Genomic DNA, 25,836 nt, shown 5'->3' on the forward strand with positions numbered 1-25,836 from the left:
TTTGCTAGCCCTCACAAAACTGGGTGACTTTTCTCCCTCTGCAAAGCCTCTTCCTCTGGTGAAGTGCCATCACTAGAAGGTCTCACCAGTCTAAGACATCCTAGTACTGGTACCATGTGAGAGGGGGAAGAAGCGCCTTTGGAAGGTAGGCAGATGGATTTGAAGCTCTATCACTACATTGAGCTGAGAGGAGTTTAAAGCTCTCCTCTCAGCCTAAGTGCTGAAACAAGGTGGTATGTGTGAGAGAGCGAGAGCGAGAGAGCGCATCAATGTGTCCGTATATGTGTGAGTGGACATGATCACTCACTCATGCATATTGGCATGTGGCCCTTGGAGGCTTAGCCAACAGGAATGTAGCTCTTGGGCTGAAAAAGTTAGCTACCCCATTTTTGTAAAGTACAAGACCCCCACTTCAATTGGAGGGTGGCTGGAATCTGCTGAATCAGACCAAATGCCTATCTAGTCCCTTTCTCACAGTGGCCAACCAGATATTTATGGGAAGGTCACAAGCAGGGCAGGAGTGCAATCGCACTATCCTGTTTGTGATCCTCCACCACTTAGTTACTGAAAGTTTAGCATATAAATATATACTGAGTTAAAGTAAAAATGTCCTCTGCTTATAATCATAATAAAACAAATAGAGACCTGTGCAAATTTGTGGGCAGGCACAAGCTTTACGCTTCCATAAGAAAAAACCTACTAGAACAGACCAAGGCCTACCTAATCCAACATTCTCTTCTCACAGTGGCCAACCAGATCCTTATGGGAAGCCCACAAGCAGGATATAAGGGAAATAGCACTTTCCTGCTCATGACCCCCAAGAACTGGTATTCAGACACATCTCCCTCTGATACTGGAGGTAAAATGCTCATGCATCATGACTACAAACCATTTTCTAATCCCATCTCTTATACTGAGTCAGAATGTTGTCCATGTAAGTCAGTATTATCTGCGCTGACTGAAAGCAGCTTTCCAGAGTTTCAGATAGGAGACATTCCTGGTCCAACGTGAAGAGCCAGGGATTGAACCAGGGCCTTTTTGCATGCAAAGCAGATACTATATCACTAAGCTACAGCCCTTCCCTGTTGTTAAGATCCTAAACTGTCAACTTGTTTTAAGGCTTCAGAAGCATGTTTTAAAACATGCTTGTAAAAACTTTAAAGTGTTGTTTTACCTGATGAATTGTACTGTGTCCCAAACCATTTTTCTTTCAAGTTACATTTTCCCTCATGTGCAGGAGATAAGAAAAAAAAGTTTGCCTTTTGAGGGATGAGATGGTTAAGGGCATCGGCAATGACCTATAAACATAATAGAAGCATAACAGAACATATTGATTAATTTTCAGCTAGCCTTTCCTAATTTCTGGTCCGGAAAGTGGAAGATTCAAATTTTTGAAAATAAGCATTCCTCGTTTATTTATTTATTTATTATATTTATCCCCCGCCTTTCTTTTCATGATTAAAACCCAAGGCAGCTTACATATGGTTCCCAGGCAGTCTCCCATCCAGGCACTGACCAGACCTGAGCTGGCCTTATGTGCCTTCAGACCAGTGTTCTGGTTACCCAAAACAGCTTTTACTCCCAATCAAGAATATCAGAGCGACTTCTATATAACATCTTTGCTCCCAAACACAAATGGAGACTACTTACTTCAGGATTATATTCAGTCAGTAGCTGATCTCCTGTCAGTAAGTGCTCCTTCTGAAAAATGTGCATATATTCACAAATATTTTCTACATACTCGAGTGGATCAGCCTGGGGAATGAGCAAAAGATCATTCAGAAATAATCAAAAAGTCAACACATTAGGATTTTTTGAAGGCTTGAAACATCACACATTTGGTCAGTGTGAGAACTCTGGGATATGTGAATGCCACTATCTGAAACAAGTCACATACCGAAAATCTCAGTATTGGTATAGACATGACAAAATATTGGAAGACTGAACAAACAATACCTGTTCCTGGAAGCAAAATTCATTGGCTTCAATCTTCTGAATCTCTTCCCATATTCTGTGAGGGGGGAAAATGAGCCCATATTTCTATGTACTTCCCAAGAAAGTAATCAACCTGAATTTCTAGGCAGAATATCCAACAGAATGTAGGTTTTTCTGCAGTAACTATTCATATTGTTGAAATAAGACTACGAAACCATACTGGTTAAAACCTGTTTCAAATATCTGTATGGCAAAAGCCCTGTTTAGTCCCTTTCTCACAGAAGTAGTCTGGGTAGACAAGATGTGTAATAGGGAGGAAGACTGTGGCAGCAATCCCTAGCCTTTACCTCTGTACATGTTCAAGTCAACTGCCTGAATAATGTGCACAGTTTCTCCACACAGAGACTTGTTCAAGCTTTCTGCATGTGTATACCCAAAGGGCCTATTCAGACAACACTCCAAGCATACTCACTGTAAAGCTGTGAACAGGGTTAAGATTTCACTTATCTTTCCGATAAATGTTGCATTGATTTACCTATATGTAGGTCATGGAGATTATGCAAATGCTTATTTTCTAATATAAATATTGCACATATGAAGCAACAGGTCAACATTTGTTTTGGATTGACCCACAGTGATTTTGTGTGGTCATATTGTTATTAATGTGGTTTTCTGTGATTTCTTTATTTTGTTGCATATTGGAGAATAAATATTTATAGAAACAAATAATAACAATTATGCTCTTGCTTCATATGCATAAGACGTAATGCTGATTACAATTATAGTATGTCTAGAAACATGAGCAGCAATGTCCTTTGGCCACTCTTTAATGCTCCAGAAAGTTCTCGGTTTTCACTATATACTCACATTATTAGGTGGTTACTAAGAAGAGGGCTTCTTTGGTGGTAGTGCCTTGATTATGGAATTCCCTCCTCAGTGAGGTTTGTCTGGGGTCTACATTCACAAATGGCTTGCCCAGTGGAACAGAGCTGCAATGCTAGCTTCCTGGCAACAGGGTCAGTATCACTTGCCAACTCCACCAGTTGGCATTGTGCCTCTGCCCACTAGTTGAGCTGCTTCCGTCTCCATTGAGATGTTTTCAGCACCAAATGAAGACCTTTTTATTTTCCCAGGCTTTTTTAGCCTTTGGGTTTTAAATTATGTCTCAGAATGATCTTATGTTGTTTCTGCTGGTTTTTATGTGGTTAATTGCATTTATTGTAGTGTTTTTAACTTCTGAAAACTTGAAACTTTTAAACTTTAACTTTTAGTATTTTATACTTTATTTTTTGGATGGTGTGAATCACCCATTAAACCTTGTTTATCAGAACAATAAATGTTCTAAATAAAATCAGTTATCATCATGCTGGCTGACTTGCTAATCCCTCAGAACCAAGATCCCATAACAAACAAAATAAAGAAAAATTATGTTAATTAAACATCTATAATTATTTCATGTGTATATAATCAAATGAAAATAGTCATTATTGATACAATAGAATTTAGACAATCTGGCATACCCACTTCAATAGTACAACAAGATCTTCAGAATCATGATGGTTTTAGGACTAAGAAAAATAAATACATGGAAACCGCACATTCATGTACATCATTTGCTCCCATTTCACTTGATTATTCGACACCTGATGAGTTGCCATTGATTGTACAAGCTGATGTCAGTGCAATAACTGTGTGGAAGTTCTATTTATGGTGTTTGATCTGTGATGGCTCATTCACAAATGGAAGTCATTAGCTGATGCTGCCACCGTCACATGATAAGCCCTCATCTGTAGACTGACCCTAAGAACACTGAGCCACTTGCCAGTTGACAATAGCACCATTCCCTCATTTTTTAATGTGTTGTTTTTGTCCCTGGTTACTTTTCTTTTATGCATTTTCTTGGCATCAGTGCCAATATATTCAGAAATACATTAAAAATTTAAAAAGAAAGTGAGGCTCTAGCACATTTTTTTAAAATACCTTTGCACAGGCCCTTGTATTTGCAACATCTTCAAATACTGGAATATAAGATGAATAACCTGAAGACCAGAAAAATGAAACCATACATTCCTTGAATACCAGAAAAATGCTTCACAGAATTCAGCAGAAGGGTTCACAGTTTTCAGTGTATTTAATCAATGGTAGTTTACTATCCTCCTTCATGCATGACTTGCGTGAAAGGGGCATCACACAATTACTGGGGAGCAAGTCTATGCTCCTGGCATCAGGCATGCTGCATGGCCTTGTCTCGGGACATCAGTGCAAGGTCATCTGCAGCGAAGAAGACTAGTGCAAGCAGCTGTTCACCGAAGAAAGTGCCTTACATCAAGTCAGACATTTCTCCATCAAGCTCAATATTGTCTACACTAACTGGCAGTGGCTCTCCAGGATTTTAGACAGAGGTCTCTCCCAAACCTACCTGGAGATGCCAGGGACTGAATGGAACCTTCTGCATGCTCAGCAGATGCTCTGCTACTAAACCTCCCACATGATATGGCATGATCTGTTTGCACAGAAGCCTATGCACAAGTAGCTACTTGTGTGTATGCTTTCCCTTTGCAGATGATGTATGGATATCTAGAAGTGGGGCCAGGCAGTGTGTCTGACACCATGGGCTGGGCCAGGATCACGGACCCTTCACTGATGGAACATCTCGGTTTCATCACCACAATAAAACAGGTCTCATTCATATGCCATTGACATGTGCAAGAGCTACTGACTTTTGGAAAATGGTGATGGGATGAGATTTACGTGAGATTCAGATACACAGCTAGCTTATGATCCAAAAATATGCCTTTTGATTTTTTAAGAAACATAATACCATAGGAATGTAAAGCTAGTAGTGCCAAAATTATGGTAGCTATAAGAATAAGAGAAACTGGATACTGGAAAGCTCAAGCAAGTCCCCACAAAACTGAATGGCTCATAAAAGTAGGAGAACTAATACATGTGGTGAGACTTATTTCAAATGACATTTTAGGATTACACTGGTGATAAGTGAGGACCAGTGGTGCAATATACAAAGAAGGACCTCTCATGACCAATGGTCTTTAATTTGGGCAGATATGATATTCTACAATAGTTGTTAGGAAAACTAGGTTGTATCAATGTTACTTGCACTCAGAGTAGATACATTAAAATTAATGAATAGGGCTAACTTATGTCCATTAATTTCAGTGGGTCTACTCTGAGTAGATCATAGAACCCTTTCTCTCTTGTATAGGTAATCATTGATGTCTATTTCATTGTTGGAGCATGCCTTGTAAATACTAAAAATAAATAACAAAAAGGGAAGTTGACCTCATAGAAATGCTCAAAACCTTCATCTGTCAAAGTCACAGAAATGCTGAAGATGGAATAAGTAGAGTTTTGTTCAAATCCTGTCTCTCCATTTCCTCCATATAATGCAAGAGCCCAAAATCTATTGCAAAATTAAAGCCATAATTAACTAGACACATAAACTGAGTTGCATTTAAGGTGTCTTAGCTCTGATTTTATTACTGTAAGAATGAATGGGGAGGATTTAAAGATCCTTTACTTGTTAAAATAAGTGGCAGTTTTAAAATAACATAAAATGTAAATGATCTTCCAAGTCCTTGAACATTCTTCAAAAGGTATATATATGCAAATTTATTTATATTTAGCAGATTGATTAATTGAATTATTTCAATATAAAACCTTTATAGGTGTATTAGCGGTGGCCAGCCCTACTAGACAATCTTGTTCTTTGAGAAATGCAAAGTGGCTCTGGTGAACTGCAGTGGAATTATATGGAATGACTCTGTGGTCTTTGACAAAGACATAAGCATTTGTAGAATCAGGAAATCAACCCAAACAGCTCTTTGTGGAGCAGCGAGGCACGTAACTTGATATAATTTTGTGACAGCTCAAAGGATCTAAGACGTCCCTCACTTATAAGCCACATTACTGCCAATATTCAAAAGGGACAATTTGGTATTTTAACCTATTCTGTCATGCAACGTAAGATTTCCCCAGGAACCTCCCCCTTTCACATACAATCTGGGCAAAGAAAAAACACTGAGACATACTTTTTTCGAAGAAGTGACAGCACACTGCCTTTGCCTTCATGTCCCACCAACCAGGAGATGTAATGAAGAGGCTTAATCCTACAAACAATGGGGAAAACATTAAATGTCAAATGAAATTTAATCCCCTGCCCCGATAATCATCATATCAAGAATGAACAAGCTGAATAAACAGAATCTTTTTTCTATCACATTATTTATTTATTTATTTATTTATTTATTTATTTATATCCTGCCCTTCCTCCCAGCAGAAGCCCAGCAGGAGACAACGGCTCCAAAGTTTCCATTTGTCTACATGCACACTCGCTGGGCCTGACCTGATCTGCCTCTAATCTATGTCATACCTACACTTTTAAACATTTCCTAAGTATAGGAGAGCTGCCCTGTTGGCACGTTTTAACATTTTAACCTCAATGTTAAGAGGGCAGATTTGCCAAATTTCCAATTAAGGATAGGTGCTGCCCATGTAATCAGCTGGAACATGAAACAGTTTCCCATGCGTTTTTTTTTCTATAGATTTTATCAAGGGGTCAGAGAACATATAATCTACCTCCTTATGAGACAATTTCCCGGTTGATCATTAGAGACTCTTCTGAGTATTTTCCTTGAGGGATCCAATAAATTCATTACTGAACAGGTAGCAATATTTCTGAATGTAGCAGTATCTCTTAGACATTCAGTGAATGTTAGCTCTTAAATACTCACCTTTGTTCTTCTGATTTTCTTCTTTTTCTTCTTCTTTGTTCTTCTGATTTTATGATCATAAAAAATCATCTTTATCCAGTTGTGAACTTTTTAATGTTTGGTTGACCGCAATAATATGTTGTTGTTGTTGTACATGCAAGCTATTATTCCTTTTTGATTTCCCTTTTTAAATTTGAAGGAAGCAAAAGCTGAGAGTAACCGTATGCGTACCCTGGACTTCAGGAAAGTCTATTTTAATAAACTCAGAAGACTGGTAAGCATCCCTAATGAGAAAAGGAGTCCAAGATGGGTGGGAGTTTCTAAAAAAGGAAATTCTAAAGGCAAAATGGCAAACAATTCTGTCAAGGAAAAAAGGGAGAAGACAGCAGAAGAAGCCAATTGTCACGGAAAGCTGACAATGCACTGAGGTTAGCGAGAGATGCCAAAAGCAACAAAAAGCTTTCTTCAAGTTCATCCATAATAAAAGACAGAGGAAAGAAATTGTGGTATAGCTACTCAGTGAGGATGGCAAAATTATAACAGATAACAAAGAAAAGGCAGAAGTGCTCAATTCCTACTTTGACTCAGTCTTCTCCTAAAAGAGGGTCTGTGACCCTCCTGGGAAACGTGAAGGGGCAGGATTGCAGCTTGAGATTGATAGACAAATGGTTAAGGAACACCTAACCACTTTGAATGAGTTCAAATCTCCAGGGCCCAATGAACTGCATCCTAGAGTATTGAAGGAACTGGATAAAGAACTCTCAGAACCGCTATTTATTCTTTGCAAAATTGTGGAGAATGGGTGAAATGCCGGATGACTGGAGGAGGGCTAATGTTGTTCCTATCTTCCAAAAAGGTAAAAAGGAGGAACCTGGACACTACAGACCAGTCAGCCTGACATCGATCGCTGGGAAAATTATGGAGCAGATTATAAAGCGGTCAATCTGTAAGCACCTTGAAAACAATGCACTGATTACTTGAAGCCAACATGAATTTATCAAGAACAAATCCTGCCAGACTAATCTTATCTCATTTTTTGATCGGGTAACCTCCTTGGTAGACTGTGGGAATGCTGTGGACATAATATATCTTGACTTCAGCAAAGCTTTTAACAAAGTGCCCTATGATAATCTGATTAGCAAGATAGCTGAATGTGGACTGGATGGAACAACTATCAGGTGGATCCACAGTTGGCTACAGAATCGTACTCATGGTGCTTATCAATCTGCAGAAGAGAGCTTATCAATGGTTCCTTCTCAAACTTGGGGGAGGTAAAGAGTGGGGTACCACACGGCTCAGTCCTGGGTGCAGTGCTCTTCAACATTTTTATTAATGACTTGGATGAGGGAGGTGCAGGGAATACTTATCAGATTTGCAGATGATACAAAAAGTGGAAGGGATAGCTAATACCTTGGAAGACAGAAACAAAATTCAAAGGGATCTTGATAGGCTGGAGCATTGGGTGGAAAACAAGAGAATGAAATTTAAGAGGGATTAAGTGCAAAGTTCTATACCTAGGAAAAAGAAACCAAATACACAGTTATAAGATGGGGGATACTTGGCTCAGCAATACTACACGAGAGAAGGATCTTGGGGTTGTTGTTGATTGCTAGCTGAATATGAGCCAACAGTGTGATGTGGCTGCAAAAAACGCAAATACTATTTTAGGCTTCATTAACAGAAGTATAGTTTCCAAATCGAGTCAAATATTAGTTTCCCTGTATTCGGCACTGGTTAGGCCTTATCTTGAGTACTGCATTCAGTTCTGGACACCACACTTTAAGAAGGATACAGATAAACTGGAACAGTTTCAGAGGAGGGCAATGAGGATGATCAGGGGACTAGAAACAAGCCCTATGAGGAGAGACTGAAAGAACTGGGCACGTTCAACCTTGAGAAGAGAAGACTGAGAGGAGATATGATAGTGCTATTCAAGAGAGCCAGTGTGGTGCAGTGGTTAAGGTGCTGTAGTACGACCTGGGAGACCAGGGTTCAAATCCCCACACAGCCATGAAGCTCACTGAGTGACCTTGGGCCAGTCATTACCTCTCAGCCTCAGAGGGAGGCAATAGTAAACCCCCTCTGAATACCGCTTACCATGAAAACCCTATTCATAGGGTCGCCATAAGTCAGGATCAACTTGAAGGCAGTCAATTTCCATTTTATTCAAGTACTTGAAAGGTTGTCACGCAGAGGAAGGCCAGGATCTCTTCTCAATTGTCCCAGAGGGCAGGACACGGAATAATGGGCTCAAGTTGTAGGAAGCCAAATTTCAGCTGAACATCAGAAAAAACTTCCTAACTTTTAGAGTGGTACGACAGTGGAACCATTACCTAGGGAGGTGGTGGGCTCTCTGACACTGGAGGTCTTCAAGAGGCAGCTGGACAGCCACCTGTCAGGGATGCTTTAATTTGAATTCCTGCATTGAGCAGTGGGTTGAACTCGATGGCCTTATAGCCCCTTCCGACTATGATTTTATGATTCCCAGTTGGTAAGTCAGTTGGAGCTCAGGATGATTGAACGAGCCATGTATCAACCAATTCTGGTAAGACATACTGTGTCACAGAAGACTAATAATAAGTTTAAAGTCAAGAAATATCTTTTCTCATTTTTCCAGTCTTCAGTACTCGACATTTCTGAAGCAATTTGAATATTCTTCAGCGTTTTAGTGTGAATTCCTCCTAATAAAAACGTTTTTGTCTGCAGTTTTGACTAAACTACTTATTTTTGCAAGCAATTTCTCCTAATGTAATGCATTTTTGTATATTATTTTCACTAATACATTCATTTTTATGCACACTTTCCCCTAACATATGCATTTTGTAAACACTAGTTGGTTGGATAACTGCACTTCAAAGTCCAGATAAGTGTAAATTTCGAAGGATGGCTGTTTCGGTTCTCACATTGTTTTGGAAAGTGCAAATTTGATTGATGCAGCTTTAAGAACATAACATAAGAACATAAGGGGAGCCTGCTGGATCAGGCCAATGGCCCATCTAGTCCAGCATTCTGTTCTCACAGAGGACAACTAGTTGCCTGTGGGAAGCCCACAAGCAGGAACTGACTGCAAGAGCACTCTCCCCTTCTGTGGTTTCCAGCAACTGGTATTTGGAAGCATACCGGCTCCAGCTACTTGCATTTAAATACAAACTGAATCCCAGTTGCCTATGTGCAGTCCTGTTTGATTTGCCACAACAACCCCTCCTACCATGCACTTAGTCTTTCCTGAAGTGTTTTAATTTTTTTCTAGTCTGTTTTTTAAATTGCTTTTAAAATGTTTTAATTACTTGTTTACTCTAAGTCAGCAAGATGGCGGTTCGGGTGAGTGGATGAGAAATCCCCCCTTGCCGAGTAAGCTGCTGAGCTGAACGACCCAACCTGACCCAACCCGACCCAGCGGGTCATCTATGTGGCTACCTCAACCTGCGGGTGGGGTGGCCCGAGTCTCGGCTCCTTTTACCTGGTACCGGGTCGGGAGGAGCTGGGTCGCTGCCGCGGCGGCTGGTGTGGGCCTCGCTGCCTGGGCTGTGGCATGGTTTTCTACCCGGGGTTTTCCACCCGCTTGGCGGTTCATGCGCCCTGGTTCCGCCACCTGGTGAGCGGCACGGCCTTGGAGGCGGTGGAGAGTGACTTCTCGCCCCGCTTGGACCGCATTGTCCCTTCCATGGCACCGAGTACAAGGACGTCACGCACACTATGCTGCTCCGGGCGCTGCTCGCCGGGGACGCCCAGGAATCGCCAGAGGGGGGAGGAGAAGGAGACTTCCCGCCTCCTGCTTTCCCCATCCCATACAGTTATCCGTCATCTAAAGCGGCGAGTGAAACGGGCCCCTCCTCGCGACTGCCGCCGCCCGCTGCCGCTACCACGCTGTTTAGGACTTTCCAGCACCGCCCTTACGTAGACCTGCAGGACTATTGCGACAGCCGAGACTTGGTGCCCAGCCTGGTGCTCCACGAGCTGATGGTGGCCGTTGGGCTGCTTTGCTTAGTTCTGCCGCTTAAGCTCAGCTTGAGATCTATGAGTAGGAGCTGCAGCTGGACTTATAGCGCTCCATCACTTACCGTCTGTGCCTTCTCTTGCTCTACGCAGTGGACGAGAGCAGCAGCCGGGTCGCCTTCAACAAAGCAGCAAAGATTGGATTGCCGTTGGACTTGGGGCATCTTGGTACAGTTTTAGGGGTGGGGGGCTGGCCTGAGAGGTGGACAGGGAGTGGGATATATGCAGACCGGAGGGGGGTACCGTGGGGAGGGTGGGGAGCCATGATATTAAAAGGCTAGGCGGCAGATCCTGGAAAGGTGCAGGTGGCAGGCCATACCAGTATAGGGGAACAAGGGATAGATGCATAATATCCATAATATCCTGTTCCGGGCCTGTCCATCACCAGCAGATTACTGAGGGACGCAGGACTCCATCCAACCTTCGACTGCTGTTGTGTAACGCCAGGTCTGTGGTGCAAAAGACAGCGCTCGTCCATGATATGATCCTGGACGAGAACGCAGACCTGGTGTGTATTACAGAGACCTGGCTGGATGAGGCCTCGGCTCCTGCGCTTGAGGCCATGTGTCCAGCCGGTTTCTGTTACGCACAGCAGCCGAGGGTTGGTAGGCGGGGAGGGGAGTGGCAGTCATCTATTGGGGATCCTTGGTCTTCACCAGACCCCCTCTCCACAAGACCAAGTTTGTTGACTGCATGTACCGGAGGCTGGGCCCAAAGGGCAGTTTAGGAATTCTGCTTGTGTACCGCCCACCCCACTGTACAGCGGACTCCCTGACCGAGGTGCTTGAGGTGGTCTCGGGTGTATGGATGCTCTCCCCCAACCTATTGGTTTAGGGGGACTTCAACGTGCATGCCGAGACCGTCCTCACTGGAGCCCCTCGGGATTTCTTGGAAACCATGACTTCCTGGGAACTGCACCTTAGTAATATAGGGCCCACCCATGTAGCCGGTCATGCTTTTGACCTTGTGTTTGTCTCGGGAGGGGAGGGAAATGCTCTGAAAATGGGGGCTGTTCTTTCTAACCCCGTGTCATGGTCAGATCACTATCTGGTGAATATAGACCTCTCAATGCCGCACACCCTCTGCAGGGGACAAGGACCTATTAGGATGGTCCGCCCCAGGCACCTGATGGATCCTCAAGGATTCCTGACTGCACTGGGAGACTTGGAGCCTGCTGAAGGACGCCCGGTCGAAGCCCTGGTGATGGAGTGGAATAGGGAGATCACTAGGGCAGTAGACCGGGTGGCTCCGAAACGTCCTCTCCCCCTGAATAGAGCTCAGATAGCACCCTGGTATACACCATGGTTGCGGAGTTTGAGACAGGAGGTGAGACAACTAGAGCGCCGGTGGTGGAAATCTTGCTCTGAAGACGATCGGACACTGGTTAGAGCAGCAATAGCGGCCTACCAGGTGGCAACAAAGGCAACAAAGAAGGGTTTCTTTGCTGCCTCTATTGCGTCTGCAGAGTGCTGTCCCAGGAGGTTGTTCCAAGTGGTCCGAAGCCTGGTCGGTCCAGTTGCTCAGGAACCCATGGAGCATTCTAAAGCCTCTTGTGACATATTTGCTAAACACTTTGCTGATAAAATTGAGCGCCTGAAGAGCATGATTCCGTACACCGTGGATACAGGAAGCGAGCTAGAGTCAGCCAGTTGCATCCTGGTCCGGTGGGATCGTTTTCAGCCTCTTCTTTCTGAGGAAGTGGACAAGGTGCTCTCTACTGTGAAGCCAACCACCTGTCTGCTGGATCCTTGCCCCTCATGCCTCATTATGAGCTGCAAAGAGAGGCTGAGAGAAGGGATCAAGGCAGTGGTAAACGCATCCTTGGAAGAGGGTGCAATGCCATCAGCCCTCAAGGAGGCAGTAATAAAGCCCATCTTGAAAAAGTCCTCCTTGGATCCCCAAGAGTTAAATAACTTTCGCCCAGTCTCTAATTTACCATTCTTGGGCAAGGTGATTGAGCGAGTGGTGGCCAAACAGCTGCAGACACACTTGGATGAAGCAGATTATCTAGATCCATTCCAATCGGGCTTCAGGACTGGACATGGAACTGAAACAGCCTTGGTCGCCCTGGTGGATGATATGAGGAGGGTGTTGGATAGAGGAGAGTATACCTTCCTAGTCCTCCTGGATCTCTCAGCGGCTTTCGATACCATCGACCATGGTATCCTTTTGGATCGCCTGGAGGGATTAGGAATAGGGGGCACTGTTTTACGGTGGCTCCGTTCCTATCTCTCAGACAGGCATCAACGGGTGGCATTGGGGGACGAGGTTTCAGACCCTTGGCCTCTCAATTGTGGAGTGCCACAGGGTTCCATCCTCTCCCCCATACTATTCAACATCTATGTAAAGCTGCTGGGGGCCATCATCAGGAGGTTTGGGCTGCAGTGTCACCAATATGCGGATGACACTCAGCTCTATCTCTCATTTAAGTCCTCACCAGAGTTGGCTGTGGATACCATGTCCAAGTGCCTGGACTCCGTAAGTGAATGGATGGGAAAGAATAGGCTGAAACTGAACCCCGATAAGACTGAGGTGTTGCTCGTGGGGGATAAGAGAAGGTTGGGAGATATAGACCTGGTGTTTAATGGGGTAAAATTGCCCCTGAAAGACCAGGTCCGCAGCCTTGGGGTCATTCTTGACTCCCAGCTGTCCATGGAGGCTCAGGTTTCGGCAGCGAGCCGGGCGGCTTGGTATCAACTTCATCTGATACGGAGGCTGCAACCCTACCTTCCTGCCCATCTGCTCCCACGGGTGATACATGCTCTGGTCTCCTCCTGCTTAGACTACTGTAATGCGCTCTACGTGGGGTTACCCTTGATAACGGTCCGGAAATTACAGCTGATACAGAATGCGGCAGCACGTTTGATTAAGAACAGCCGTTGCCGTGATCATATCACTCCGGTGTTAGTAGATCTACACTGGCTACCAGTTGTCTACCGGGCCCAATTCAAGGTGTTGGTGTTGACCTTTAAAGCCCTATACGGTTTCGGTCCAGTTTATCTAAAGGAGCACCTCCAGCATCACCAATTATGCCACCTAACAAGATCAGCCACACAAGACCTTCTCTCAGTCCCACCAGTTAAAACAGCTAGGCTGGTGCGGACCAGAGAGAGGGCATTTTCGATTGTGGCCCCCGCCCTCTGGAATTCCCTTCCTTTCGATCTTCGCCATGCCCCCTCCCTGATAGGTTTCCGCCGGGCCTTGAAGACCTGGCTGTTCAGGCAGGCCTATTGGATTTCTGGGATGGGTTAGCTTTTAATGCTGTTTAGTTTAATTATTGAATGTGGTTTTCTGGTTTTATATTGTATTTTATTGTGTCAGTGTACGTCACCTAGAGTGACCGTTAATTCGGCCAGATAGGCGACTCATAAATAAAATTTTATTATTATTTATTATTGTTTTTAACTGTTTCCATTGACTATTTTAATGGTTGTTTTTTGGTAAACTGCTTAGAGGTTTCCCCCCACAATCAAACAGTATATAATTTTTGTTAAAGAAAATAAATAAATAAATAAATAAGTGTTGTCACTACACTTGTCTGCCCTTTTAAAGATTTTTATTAGACGATTAATCAGTCAACTTTAACTTAAACAATTCATCATTCAGCTTCAATAAAGCTTTACTGCAACTGGGTATTATACTACATTGGTGGAACACCACAGCTGAAATTGTCCTATTTACTTTTTGCCTTGCACAGCAGACCATGGGAATAGGGATTGGATCATTTTGAACTCAACAGTTTTATCAAAATGGACTTTATGGCTATGCGCTGAATAACTTTATAGACAATTTTGGCATGGCTGTCTGTTTAGCACCTTCTGTACAAGAACATAGACCCCAAGGTAACTAAAGAGAAGGAAGGAAACTGTTATTGACTTTGTGATGGACTCTGATCTTTGGTTACTGCATTGTATAAAGGGAAGTTTGTTTAAAATAATCACTTACCGATAATACTTTTCTTGTGGGGGAAGTGCCCAAGAGATGCTCAAAGAATGTATTTCTTTCATAGGAATAACTGAAGCAGGAAAAATGAGTCAATATCAGAAATTCACATGGATGGTTATTCTTGTAGTAGACATTGAGAAAATGGGCAAGAAAAGAAAAAAGAGGTGGTGAGGGGAATTAAATATACATATATATTAATTCCAAATATTATAAAGCTTTGTAAAAAGCAACTGCACCAGAATTACTCTATTGACAAATTTTGTAAAATAACAGTTGTTGTTATGTGCCTTCAAGTCGATTATGAGTTATTTATTTATTTATTTATTACATTTATATACCGCCCCATAGCCGAAGCTCTCTGGGCGGTTTACGAGTTATGACGACCCTATGAATCTGCGACCTCCAATAGCATCTGTCGTGAACCACCCTGTTCAGATCTTGTAAGTTCAGTTCTGCGGCTTCCTTTATGGAATCAATCCATCTCTTGTTTGCCCTTCCTCTTTTTCTACTCCCTCCTGTTTTTCCCAGCAGAATAACAGTACTTATTATTTGTGTGTCACTTTCCTTAAGTGCTAAAAATACATATGAATTTTTTCCCCAACACCCCTGTAAGGTAGGTTAGTATTATGATCTCCATATTAGAGGCTGAAGCTGGAAAGAATGGATTGGATTCTGAACTGGGAACTTCCTGTTCAAATCCCTTTTTCCTAATGATTTCACCACATGTATTTATTCATGGCATTTATATACCACTTAATCGTCCACATTTCTAAGTGGTGTCCAAAAAGACAAACCATACAGAAGACGAAACAATAAAAAACATGAACATTTATCATAAAACCAAAAACTACCTTAAAATGCCTGCTGGAACAACAAAGTTAGTCATGCATCTGAAGTTCAACAGGGAGGGTGCCTGTCTAATCGCAGTTGCAGAGATTGGAAAAGTTACTTTTTTGAACTACAACTTCCATCAACCAAATCCAGTGGCCATGCTGGCTGGGGCTGATGGGAGTTGTAGTTCAAAAAAGTAACTTTTCCAAGCTCTGCGCAGTTGGAAGGGAGTTCCACAGGCTTGGGCCCACTGCACTGGATGCACGGCTTCTAGTAGTTACAAGCAGTGCATCTGAGCAGTATATTAACAAGAAGACTATAGTTTGAGAAGCGATATCCTTTATATTCCCAGCAGCACAAAAAGGATAAATTCCTCTTACCTCTGTAAAGCTTGTGAAATGCAGGTGTGTCAAATGGCTTTGACAGGTGACCAAACGTTGCTTTGGGTAATTCACTTAAAAACAAGCAAGCAATAGTATGGTGTTCAGGGTTTATGGTTTGAAATAACAAATTGTAATACACACTGATTCCTGTCCCTAATTCTCTTGTCCAAAGATAAGCCCTGTAGGAAACCAGATCCATCAGTTTAGGCTGCAATCCTATACACGCTTATCTGGGACTGTCCCAATGAACTCAGGGTTATTTGTTTCAGAACAGATGCACATAGGATTGTAGTGGATTAAGTATCTGGATAGTATTGTTAGAGGCCATCTTCTTTTCATGGGGATGCTATGACCACATCTTAGCCTTGGCTTTTCTAGGTTCTTCAGAATGGATTTTGTTTCCTTGAACTGGACTACGTGTTCGTTGAAAAACCCAGGATTTCCAATTCCATGGTTTCCTGTGTTGTACAAAGCAGCAATACAGGTGAGTGCTTGGGTGGGGGGCATTTGCCAAGGAGAAGCAGCTGGTGGGAACCCTCCCCCTACTGCTTGTTTTTTATTTGAAATATCTTGCCCCAGGAGCATTTCCTGATAGGACTGGCAAACTGCAATGCACAATGAGGGAAACATCAGGGCCTGCTCAAGTCTGGGCTTGCCCCATCACTGGGCTAATGGACACCAGATGCACACACACTATATATTTAAAGTACATGGCTTCCCCCTGCCCCCCAATCCTGGGAACTGTAGTTTGTTAAGGGTACCGGCAATTGGAGCTCTGTGAGGGGAAAACTTCAGTTCCCAGGATTCTTGTGGGGGGAGGGGTGTGTTTTACATGTATGGTGTGTACTCAGTCGCCATCTGCCCTGGGGGAATAGAGAGAGTAAGGGAGGTAGGAGAGACAGCATCAGGGCCTGTTCCTGTCAGACTCTTCCCCCTGCACACAGGGCTAATGCCCTGTTGCCCTTTGAGAAAGAGATATTATTTTATATCATTTATTTGTTTTTGCACTTTAAAATTGTAAACTGCCTTGTTAGAAATGCATTACATAAATGAACAATTTATCAATATGGTGATTCTTCTATTTTTAATTAACATTTTATACTTAGGAAGATAAGCCCTGCTGGATCAGGCCAAAGGCCCATCTAGTTCAGCATCTTGTTCTCATGGTGGCCAACCAGATGCCACTGGGAAGTCCGCAAGCAAGATCTAAGTGCAACAACACTCTCCCCACTTACGATTCCCAGAAATGTGTGTGTATATATAATTTTATTCACTGTTTTTGTGCATTTTGTTTGGAAAATGTATAAACATTTAAAGATAAGTAGGCAGCACCCTAACAGTCAATGAGGGATAAGGGGGGGGGGAACACCTGACACAGTAATGCCCAAAAGTGCATCAGCAGGATTCCAAATTCTATCCAAATTCTATTATATTCAAAATTAAAAGGAAGGCTGAGATCAATATTTTTTACCAGTACATCCACCTATGCGGAATGTTTTCTTCCCCTTGTTATCATTCATCGGTTCTCTTCCCTGACTTGGCAGAATTCAACCAAACAGAACAGGAAAAGAAGAGGCCCACACTTGAGGGAATAAGAGTAGTAAAAAGCCAAAGCTACACATAAACTGCATCTCACAATTATACCTTTGAAATAAATGGTAATATTTGAATGTATTCTTTCCCATTTATATTTCTAATGGAATATATGTCGTAAAGTGTAAGATTTTTGCGAGCAATCATCAGTTTTACATCTTCCAGAAAAAAATTAATTAAATCATCTTACTTATTTGGAATCTGTGAGAAGATTTCCGTCACCCATTTCTCCAAAGTATCCAGAGTGTCTAATAGGGAAAGATTAAGAGGGAGAAGAAAGCAGTATGTTCTCACAAGGACAAAGTGAAGGTGATAATATTGAAGTCTTAAATAATTTGAACAAATGGGGTTGCAACCAACCAAATCACTGTGACTGTAGAACGATTTCCACTCGCATAACAGAACTTTCCCTCTCTCTTCTCCGCCTGTGTGTCACCCACACCATCACAACTCAGCTCTGGGGATTTCCCCAATCCTCTGGAGCACGTAGGGGGCATGTGAGAAGAGGAGAGGGAGAGGGATTTCCGTTGCACAATGGGAAGCTGTTCCATGACTACAATGGTTACGAGATCTCTATTCTCCTCACAGAGCTGTAATTCCCACAGTGGTTTGACATTCAGTTCCTCTTCCCAGGGAACTCTGGGAACTCTAGCTCTGTGAGGAGGAATAAGGATCTCCAAACAACTTTCTTCAGCCTTAACAAACTACAGTGCCCAGGATTTGTTGGGAGAAGCCAAGCCTGTTTAAAGTGGTATAATACTGCTTTGAATGTACAGTGCAGATGGGCCTAGGAGAGGCTAAACCAGTGCAAACAGGAACTAACCAGGAAGAGCCAACAGTATCTCATGCACTGGATTTTTGTGTGGATATTTATGTCTGTGGGCTCCATAGAAAGTACTGGCATTGTCAACCCCTATAGTATGCTGTGATGTTCCTGTATTAATGTAAATATGGTAAGTGTTGTTTATATAGAAGACATATGGTAAGTGGAGTGAAAGAGGAGGGGGGAGTAGATGAGCAGTAGAATGCTGGATGATTGGCTGAGCGTTTGAATGGCTGAGAGTATAAATGGAAGAATGACAGTTGAATCTGGGTGGACGTTGTTGGTGGGTTGTTTTGGTGGTGTTTGGAGGTGGGTGTTAGGTGATGGATGTCAGGAGAGTGTGGAGAAAGAGGGAGTGGGAGTTCTAGTTAATAATAAGACAAGTATCACAGGAATAGATGAAACCATATGCTTATGTACCATTATAAAAGTAATCTTGTTATTTCTGATATTTAATAAATACTATTTTGGTTTACCGAAGGCCTGATCCTTGGCTAGGGTATTCACAGACCAGAAGGGAGGGCAAGGTAATTACCAAGGCTGAAGGGAAACAGTAACGAATGGTGGCAGCGGTGAAGAGAAGAATAATAACATTACAAGTATCCAGCGCAACCCAGAGTTATATGAGTTATCTATATAGATACAAAGGGGTTGGGAACAGCATACGCACGCAGGCACAAAAGTAACCAGATAGAGAGAGACTCAGGCAAAGTCTCTGGGAATATTGGTTACAGGACGTGACTGGTGGTGCTGCCTAGCACGGGGATCTAGTGAGATCTGTGCTAGAGCGGAGAGAGAAACCATAAAAAAGGACCGTCCGGACTGGTGGAGTCCCTGGTGGTGCCTAGTGAAAGGCAGTAGCCACGAGCAGGTAGGAACCTGACAGGGAGAACCAGGGAAGGGCGCCACATATGCCATGAAGATGCATCAGCATGTCAGTCTGCCTGTCTGTACCTTATCCCGAGTGCTGCTTTTCCAGCAGAGCAACTCATGGTATTGGGGCACATTGCTAACAATGACAATCGTCCAAACACTCACACATAAACCAAACAACTTAGTGTAACATTGTATAACTGATATCCATGCTCATGAAAAATAACTTATATTCAGCAAAGTGGGATTTTTATACCTCTAGACTGAAGAACTAGATTCATGTAGTGGGCTGAGTAGTAACGTGTCCTGAAATCCCTTAGCCTCTCATAGGTGTTAATTCTGTTCTTTTTCGGCATGACTTTCAGTGTTTCTGTGTTACCTGTAAATTTTATTGAGAAGAGATTTGCTATTTGACCTCAAATTCAGCAAAGTTTTAGTTTGCTTGTTTGTCAATCACACAGTCTAGTTCTTAAAAAGTTTCTTCAGGGCAGGACTAATCTTTTTTTTTTTATAAGCATGAGTCCAATAATAAATATGAACTGAATGTCAACTTGTAGCAAAGCAAAATCTCCTATATAACATATACATTCCTGTCTATTACATTGCATTCAAAAAGAACTTTCACCCAATAAACCAGCCTAAACCAGATAAGCCAATTATGGATACTTCCAGAGGTGATGTCGCAGGAACATAAGAAGCTGTTTTATAATAAATCAAATCATTGGTCCATCTAGAAATTTTTCTACATAGAATGGCAGAAACTTTCCAGGATTTCAGACAGGAGTCCTTAGCAACCAGGGACTGAATCCAAAATCTTTTTTAACCAAAGCATGTGCTCTACTACTGAGTAATGGCCTTTTCCCTACATCAGCAGTTGGGAACCTCTGGCCTGAGGGCCCAGTTAGGCCCACTAGGCCTCCTCATTAGGCCTGTCAGGTCATTTTGGCCAAGTCATGCCTACTTGCCCTACACCTGATGTCATCTATGGCATCAAGTGCAGGACAGGTAAAGGCAAAGCTGGGCCAAAGGGGGTTTGCAAGCCCCAATTATCAGGTTATCATCCGCATGGGCAAAAATGGCTCACTTGATGTCATTGTCCCATGGAGGAAAAGGTTGATTAGGATCTGGCCCACAAGCTGGATCCAGTTTCCCAGCCCAGCCCCACAGTGTCAAAATGTTGGGAACTCGGTGACAGGTAGTCGTCAATTTCATCTGTTCTTCAGTGTGTGGTTGTTTTAGAGACTGTAAGAATGTGCCCCCACTATGTTGCCACATTTTTATTGAGTTTATCTGCATTATCAACTAAGACTGGGAGTAATCATGGCTGCCTGAGCTTATCTTCTGCAGGACTCCACAGGGATAGCAGGCTTACTTCACACAATCAGCTGGTCAACAAGAATCTGCACCTTAACCTGCTATTTTTCTGTCCCAGGACTTGAACTGCAGGACTATGCTGGGTCAAATCCCAAGCAAGGCAGAAATAATTTTTTTTAAAAAGAAAAGCAACAACAACCATCTATCCAGAATTTAGAACTTTTGTATCCAAAATTAAAAACAGCATCCAGAATTAAGAACTTGTGCAGGTTCAAGCACAATACCCTAATAATCCCCTAACACTTTTAACTAAACCCCAGCGTATTAATTTGAATCTCAGAATGTTATCCTTACCCCAAAAGAATTTTCTCATAGGATGTCCTTCTTTTGCAAGGCTTCCAAGCAGCAATTCCCTTCTGTTAGCATCAGAGGGCCTCGCTATTTGATACTCTGTTTGTTTTGAAGAACGCATTAAGTAGCAGAATGCAGAATATTTTTTCTACGATAAGATCATTTAAACAAGGAGACAGCATAATAAAGACATATGCAACAAGTAGAAGTGAATGAAGTTCCCTACCTCAGCAGACGCTAAGCTCTCAAATGAGAAGGATGGAGAGAAACAAATTGTTTTGTAGCACAAACGTGATGGGCTGCATCACGGAATTCCCCGTGCTCCAGAGGAAGAAGAGACATCCCACCCCCACCCTGTTAAGTCAATAGAAATAGGTAGCATCACAGGTGAAATAGAGCCTGTCAGAGTTAAGGTTGTTGCCTCCTGCTCCTTCAAAGCCCACATCAGCATGGTGCCGACAAAGGTCCAACTTGTTCAGCATTCTCTTTCCACAGCGGTCAGCCAGATGACCCAGGGAACCCCATAAGCAGGACTTGAGTGCAACAGTATTCTCCCACTTGTGCCCCCCACCAATCGGTATTCAGAGGCATATTGCCTCTAATAATGGATGTAATATATAACCATCATGACTGCTAGCCACTGCTAGTCTTATCTTCCACTCTGTCTGCATTGGTAGCAATCACATCATCTTGTGGATTGTGCACTCTCCAATCCAATGCCCTGGGAAGAGGGATTGACTATTAGACCTCTCTGGGAATTGTAGCTCTGTGAGGGAAACAAGGGTCTCCTAACAACTCCTTGAGCCAGGCTGAGAGACTAGCACCAGATCCTGTCCTACAGTCCCATCACACTGTAGAGCACTGAATTCGACTCCATTTTCCCAAAGCGTTTTTATGGGTTTGCAGCCCTAAAATCCTATCAGACCGATAGGTAGGCCATTAATACTCCTGTTTTACAAATTAGGAACTGGGACTGAGAAAGAAGTCATATACAAAGTCAGGCAGTTGAAAATCTGATCCAAGATTTGACACTAAAGTTGAAAAAATCCTGGATGTGTGGGTGCTTAAAACTTAGATTCCCCTCCCCACTAGAAATCTAACTTATTTTTGACTTTGTGAAGCTTTGTATCCTCAGGTTGAAAGACCAGAATTAGACAAAGGAAATAACTCTTTTTCATCTTAGCTTGTCACCCACGTCATCCTCACAATTAAAACACAGAATTCACATGACAGAGTGGCGTATCTCTACATTTTATAATCTTATAGCCTGCACAGGCATTAACTCCCACTGAATTCAATGGGATTTATTTCCTGAAGATATGCTTAGACTTGCAGCCTAGTTTGGTATGCTCTGGGAACTGATAAAATTACATTCTCAAAATTTATTGACCATACTCCAACATAAAGTTAAACACACTTAATGCCATTGATTTCAAAGGGCTTAAGTAGGCTTAAATCTTTGGACTGTGGCCATTATACCTAAATATTACTTTTACAAAGTGGTTATATAAAACATGGGTCATCCAAATTTCACAATAGGAGAGCTATATAAACCTGATGAGATTGTTTCCCTTAAGAACGGCAAGAAAATCAATAATAAAAAGCAAGATCAACCCTATTTGTTTTACCACTATCCACAGCTTCAACTTCCCGGTCAATTGCATCTTTAATCATCAGTGGGTGAATGAAGAACTGTGCCCATCTACAAGAGAGAAAAAAATCATGCTTTTGGCATCTTGCGTTGAAAAGCAGAACAATAACATTCAGTTTTCAAAAATATATGCATAGACCCCCATTTTTTAAAGTTAATAACATAAGCAAAGAGCAATGGAACAGAACCAACAGAACTTGCCACCATTTTAAGGGGTTTATATTGAATGCTGTGACTCCATTTCTAGATCAGCAAATTCTGATGGTAATTCTGATATCCATCATACTTTCAATGGGTTATGAAGAGAGGTGTAGTCATCCAGGGTCTCGGGAGGTCTTAGACCCTTAACTTGTTTTGGAGCAGGGTCCCAGCAGGGTCCCTATGTCTCCAGCATCCTATGAGCCAATCACACGAAAGGGGAATGTGTTAGACACTGAGAAGAGTCTTCTAACATGCTTCCTTGACCTTTCCTGCTGATTTTGGTGCCAATCAGAGTGAAAGGAGGTTAGTCAGCCAGTGAGAAGACTCTCAGTGGCTAAGACTCTTCTCAGAAGCTAACACTCTCCCTTTTCATGCTTATTGGCTCCTAGGGATGTCTGTTGTAGGAGAAGGCATTAACAAGGATCTCATTCGTAACTCAGCAGCAAAAAAGGGGGACGGGAAGTGGCTGTGACTAACATGAAGGGACCCTGCACTTCTGAATTTGCCACCACACTACTAGTTATAAGTTATACTAAGGACCAGACTAGATTAGGGTGCTGAAGACGCACACATCTCTTTACCCTGGCCTTTGACACTTAATATATGGGCCCACCATATTCTTCTGATTGTAAATTGTTTTAACAGCTTTTAATAACATATTTTTATATTGTTGTAACCCACCCTGGAGCATTATGGTGAAAGGGAGGTTAAAAAAAAATCAAATCAAGTTAATAAATAATACATAAGATGCCACTGACAAAATTAGCAATTGAGTGAATGGGTTTTAAAAAGTATATTGCAGGCAGAGCCCCACAATATTGATTGTTGGGAGGCTTTATTTAATGCTTTGCTCCCTACAGCAGTTCCAGTCTAGATCAGGTCCTCCCTTGCTTGCCATTTGCATTGGGGAAAAAACTGCTAGTGCAGAGAAGGTTCTTTTTCTTTTGTCTTCTCTACTAGTGCCTGCCCCACACATATCCTTTTATCAGCACATATAAGCCAAGAGCTATATGAGAGTCTGGAACAAACCTTTGCAACCAAGGTTCATATGGCACTAGTCAGAATATATCGTGCAGAGAGAGAGAGAAGGATAAAGAGATTGGTCATAAACAGGGATTGCAAGAGTACAGAGGAGGATTGTGAACATTCCTGGTTCATTTGTGCTGACTGCAACCGCCGTTAACCCCAGCCAGCATGGGGAATGGTCAGGGATGATGGGAGTTGTAGTCTGGAACATCTGGAAGTAACTAGGTTGCCTATCCTTGTAGTACATCAACCCAATTATTTTTGTGCTGCTAAGTTACCTGTCGAGGGCTTCCTTAAAATATTTTTTCTGGATATCAAACTGGAAGATTGTTCGCTCTGTGTCAGTCGAAGCGTTGTCTGAGCCTCCATGCTTCTTTAAGAAAGTATCAAACCCATTCTCATCTGGGTATTTCTGGCTACCCATAAACACCACTGTAAGAAAACATTTTAAAAATTGTGTGTATGCATATCATTCCAGGAATACTTATATGCTCAGAACACCCATTACATGGGTGTCATTGTTCATTTCAATGAACCCAGTGCATACAGCCATACCTTTGAAAGCCCTTCCTGCAGAGGATGTCTGAGCAACTGATTCACTGGAAATCCTGCCTCTTTGAGCAAACAAAAGGCTTTTGCAATAATTTATAGGGAGTGTGATGCTTGACTGTAGCAGACCTCAAAAGGGAAAATTATACTATAATATTGGGGCCACTACACTACAGAGAAGGCTCTGCTCTGTATCCGGGGCCAATCTCAACACTTGGAACCTTTGGCAGTTCCTGGGGCCTGGGCACTGCAGCAGAGCCCACTGGCACTGACCCTGGGGCTGATGGGAGTCGGAATCCAAAACCTCTGGAGGGTGTCAGGCTGAGTCAGATATGGGAATATAGAGAAATATTTCTTTCTTTGAGGCTTGCACACTTCAGGCCATTAACTGCTAAGTATGTTTATTATGATGAATCAATTAGTTATTTTTCAACCATGATTTCATCAACTTTTAAAATAAAACTGTAAATCAGCTTCAAGCTGTGAGTAAAAGCAAATATGAACAATCATGTTTTGATTCCAGAAAGCTGCCTTCCAGGCCAATAAATTATAAACCATCTTTCCCCTGGCTTTTTGTACAAAGACATATAGAAGTAGCTACATACTGTGCTCCAAAAAATGAGCAAGTCCAGGTAAATCATCAGGGTCACAGAAACTGCCAACACCAACAGCAAGAGCTGCTGCAGACTGTAATAAAAATATATATAAAGAGAGAGAATAGACATTATATCACAAAGAAAGCAACATTTTCCCCAATATAAAAGAATTCTAGTTCTACCACAATGCTGCCCCAGTATAGGAAATAACTCCAGTCTTCCTTAATCCCCCTTGCAGTCAAATTCACACATTGTCTAGTATCTGCAGCAAAATGATGTGACAGAATGCTGAGGTAATGCCGCTTCAGATTGCAAGAGAGGAGTGCCATTTTCTTGCTCTCACCATGTAAAAAAAAAAATCAGCCCCAAAGTTTTTTAAACAAATCATGTTAGAGGAGAAAGATTCTAGCCCAGTATTCTCCCTATTATGCAATTTTTCTGTTTATAGGGAGTATTTGTTTTATGCAGGATTTTAAAATGCACCTCCCCCCTGCAGCCAGAAGTGATATACTCCATTCTCTCCCTCCAGAGCCATCCTAACTACAGTAGGGCCCTGCTTTTCGGCATTCCGTTAATATGGTAGCTAAAATTAGAGTAAGGCCCCACTCATACGGTACTTGCTCTGCTTTTTGGGCGTCAGGCACTATTTTACTGACAGAGTTCCGTTTTTTGGCAGGTTTCGCTTTCAGGCGGGGGTCTGGAATGCAACCCACCATATGAGTGAGTCCCTACTGTACAGTATAAGAAGCCAGGGTAATTTTGGCTGGCGGAAGTTATGTCTGTTCCAAACTCTGTTCAGAACCCTCTGAGAAGGCCTGAGTTTTAAAGATTAGGCCCCCTGTCACATGACCAAGCTGAGCAAGGTTTGGAATACAGTAATATCTCAGTTAACAAATCCTCTTGGAAAGAAGCTACATTTAACAAAGTCTCTTTTGGATGAAGGGGACTGGGGAGGGTGCACACTCTGACACAGTGAGAATGTGGCTCCTTATCTACTGGACTGCAGCTGCTGCAGGCAGCCCTCTCATACATGGCTGGA

General features: G+C 42.6%; 1 protein-coding gene across 1 annotated transcript in view; it reads right to left on the reverse strand.

The window, feature by feature from the left end:
* LOC133377502 (nardilysin-like) overlaps positions 1–25,836 on the reverse strand; it is a 68,558-nt gene that overhangs the window by 37,174 nt on the left and 5,548 nt on the right. Inside the window, exons 3-16 of the mRNA XM_061611701.1 lie at positions 24,807–24,888; positions 23,931–24,084; positions 22,403–22,476; positions 20,778–20,873; positions 19,366–19,488; positions 17,604–17,661; positions 15,818–15,891; positions 14,607–14,676; positions 5,985–6,062; positions 5,236–5,356; positions 3,916–3,974; positions 1,957–2,011; positions 1,651–1,755; positions 1,175–1,298 (exon numbers count right to left, since the gene is read on the reverse strand). Coding sequence (XP_061467685.1) covers positions 1,175–1,298; positions 1,651–1,755; positions 1,957–2,011; positions 3,916–3,974; positions 5,236–5,356; positions 5,985–6,062; positions 14,607–14,676; positions 15,818–15,891; positions 17,604–17,661; positions 19,366–19,488; positions 20,778–20,873; positions 22,403–22,476; positions 23,931–24,084; positions 24,807–24,888 — 1,273 coding nt within the window. The remainder of the gene's footprint in view (positions 1–1,174; positions 1,299–1,650; positions 1,756–1,956; positions 2,012–3,915; positions 3,975–5,235; positions 5,357–5,984; positions 6,063–14,606; positions 14,677–15,817; positions 15,892–17,603; positions 17,662–19,365; positions 19,489–20,777; positions 20,874–22,402; positions 22,477–23,930; positions 24,085–24,806; positions 24,889–25,836) is intronic.

Source organism: Rhineura floridana, chromosome 1, assembly GCF_030035675.1.
Source record: "Rhineura floridana isolate rRhiFlo1 chromosome 1, rRhiFlo1.hap2, whole genome shotgun sequence".
Lineage (NCBI taxonomy): Eukaryota > Metazoa > Chordata > Lepidosauria > Squamata > Rhineuridae > Rhineura > Rhineura floridana.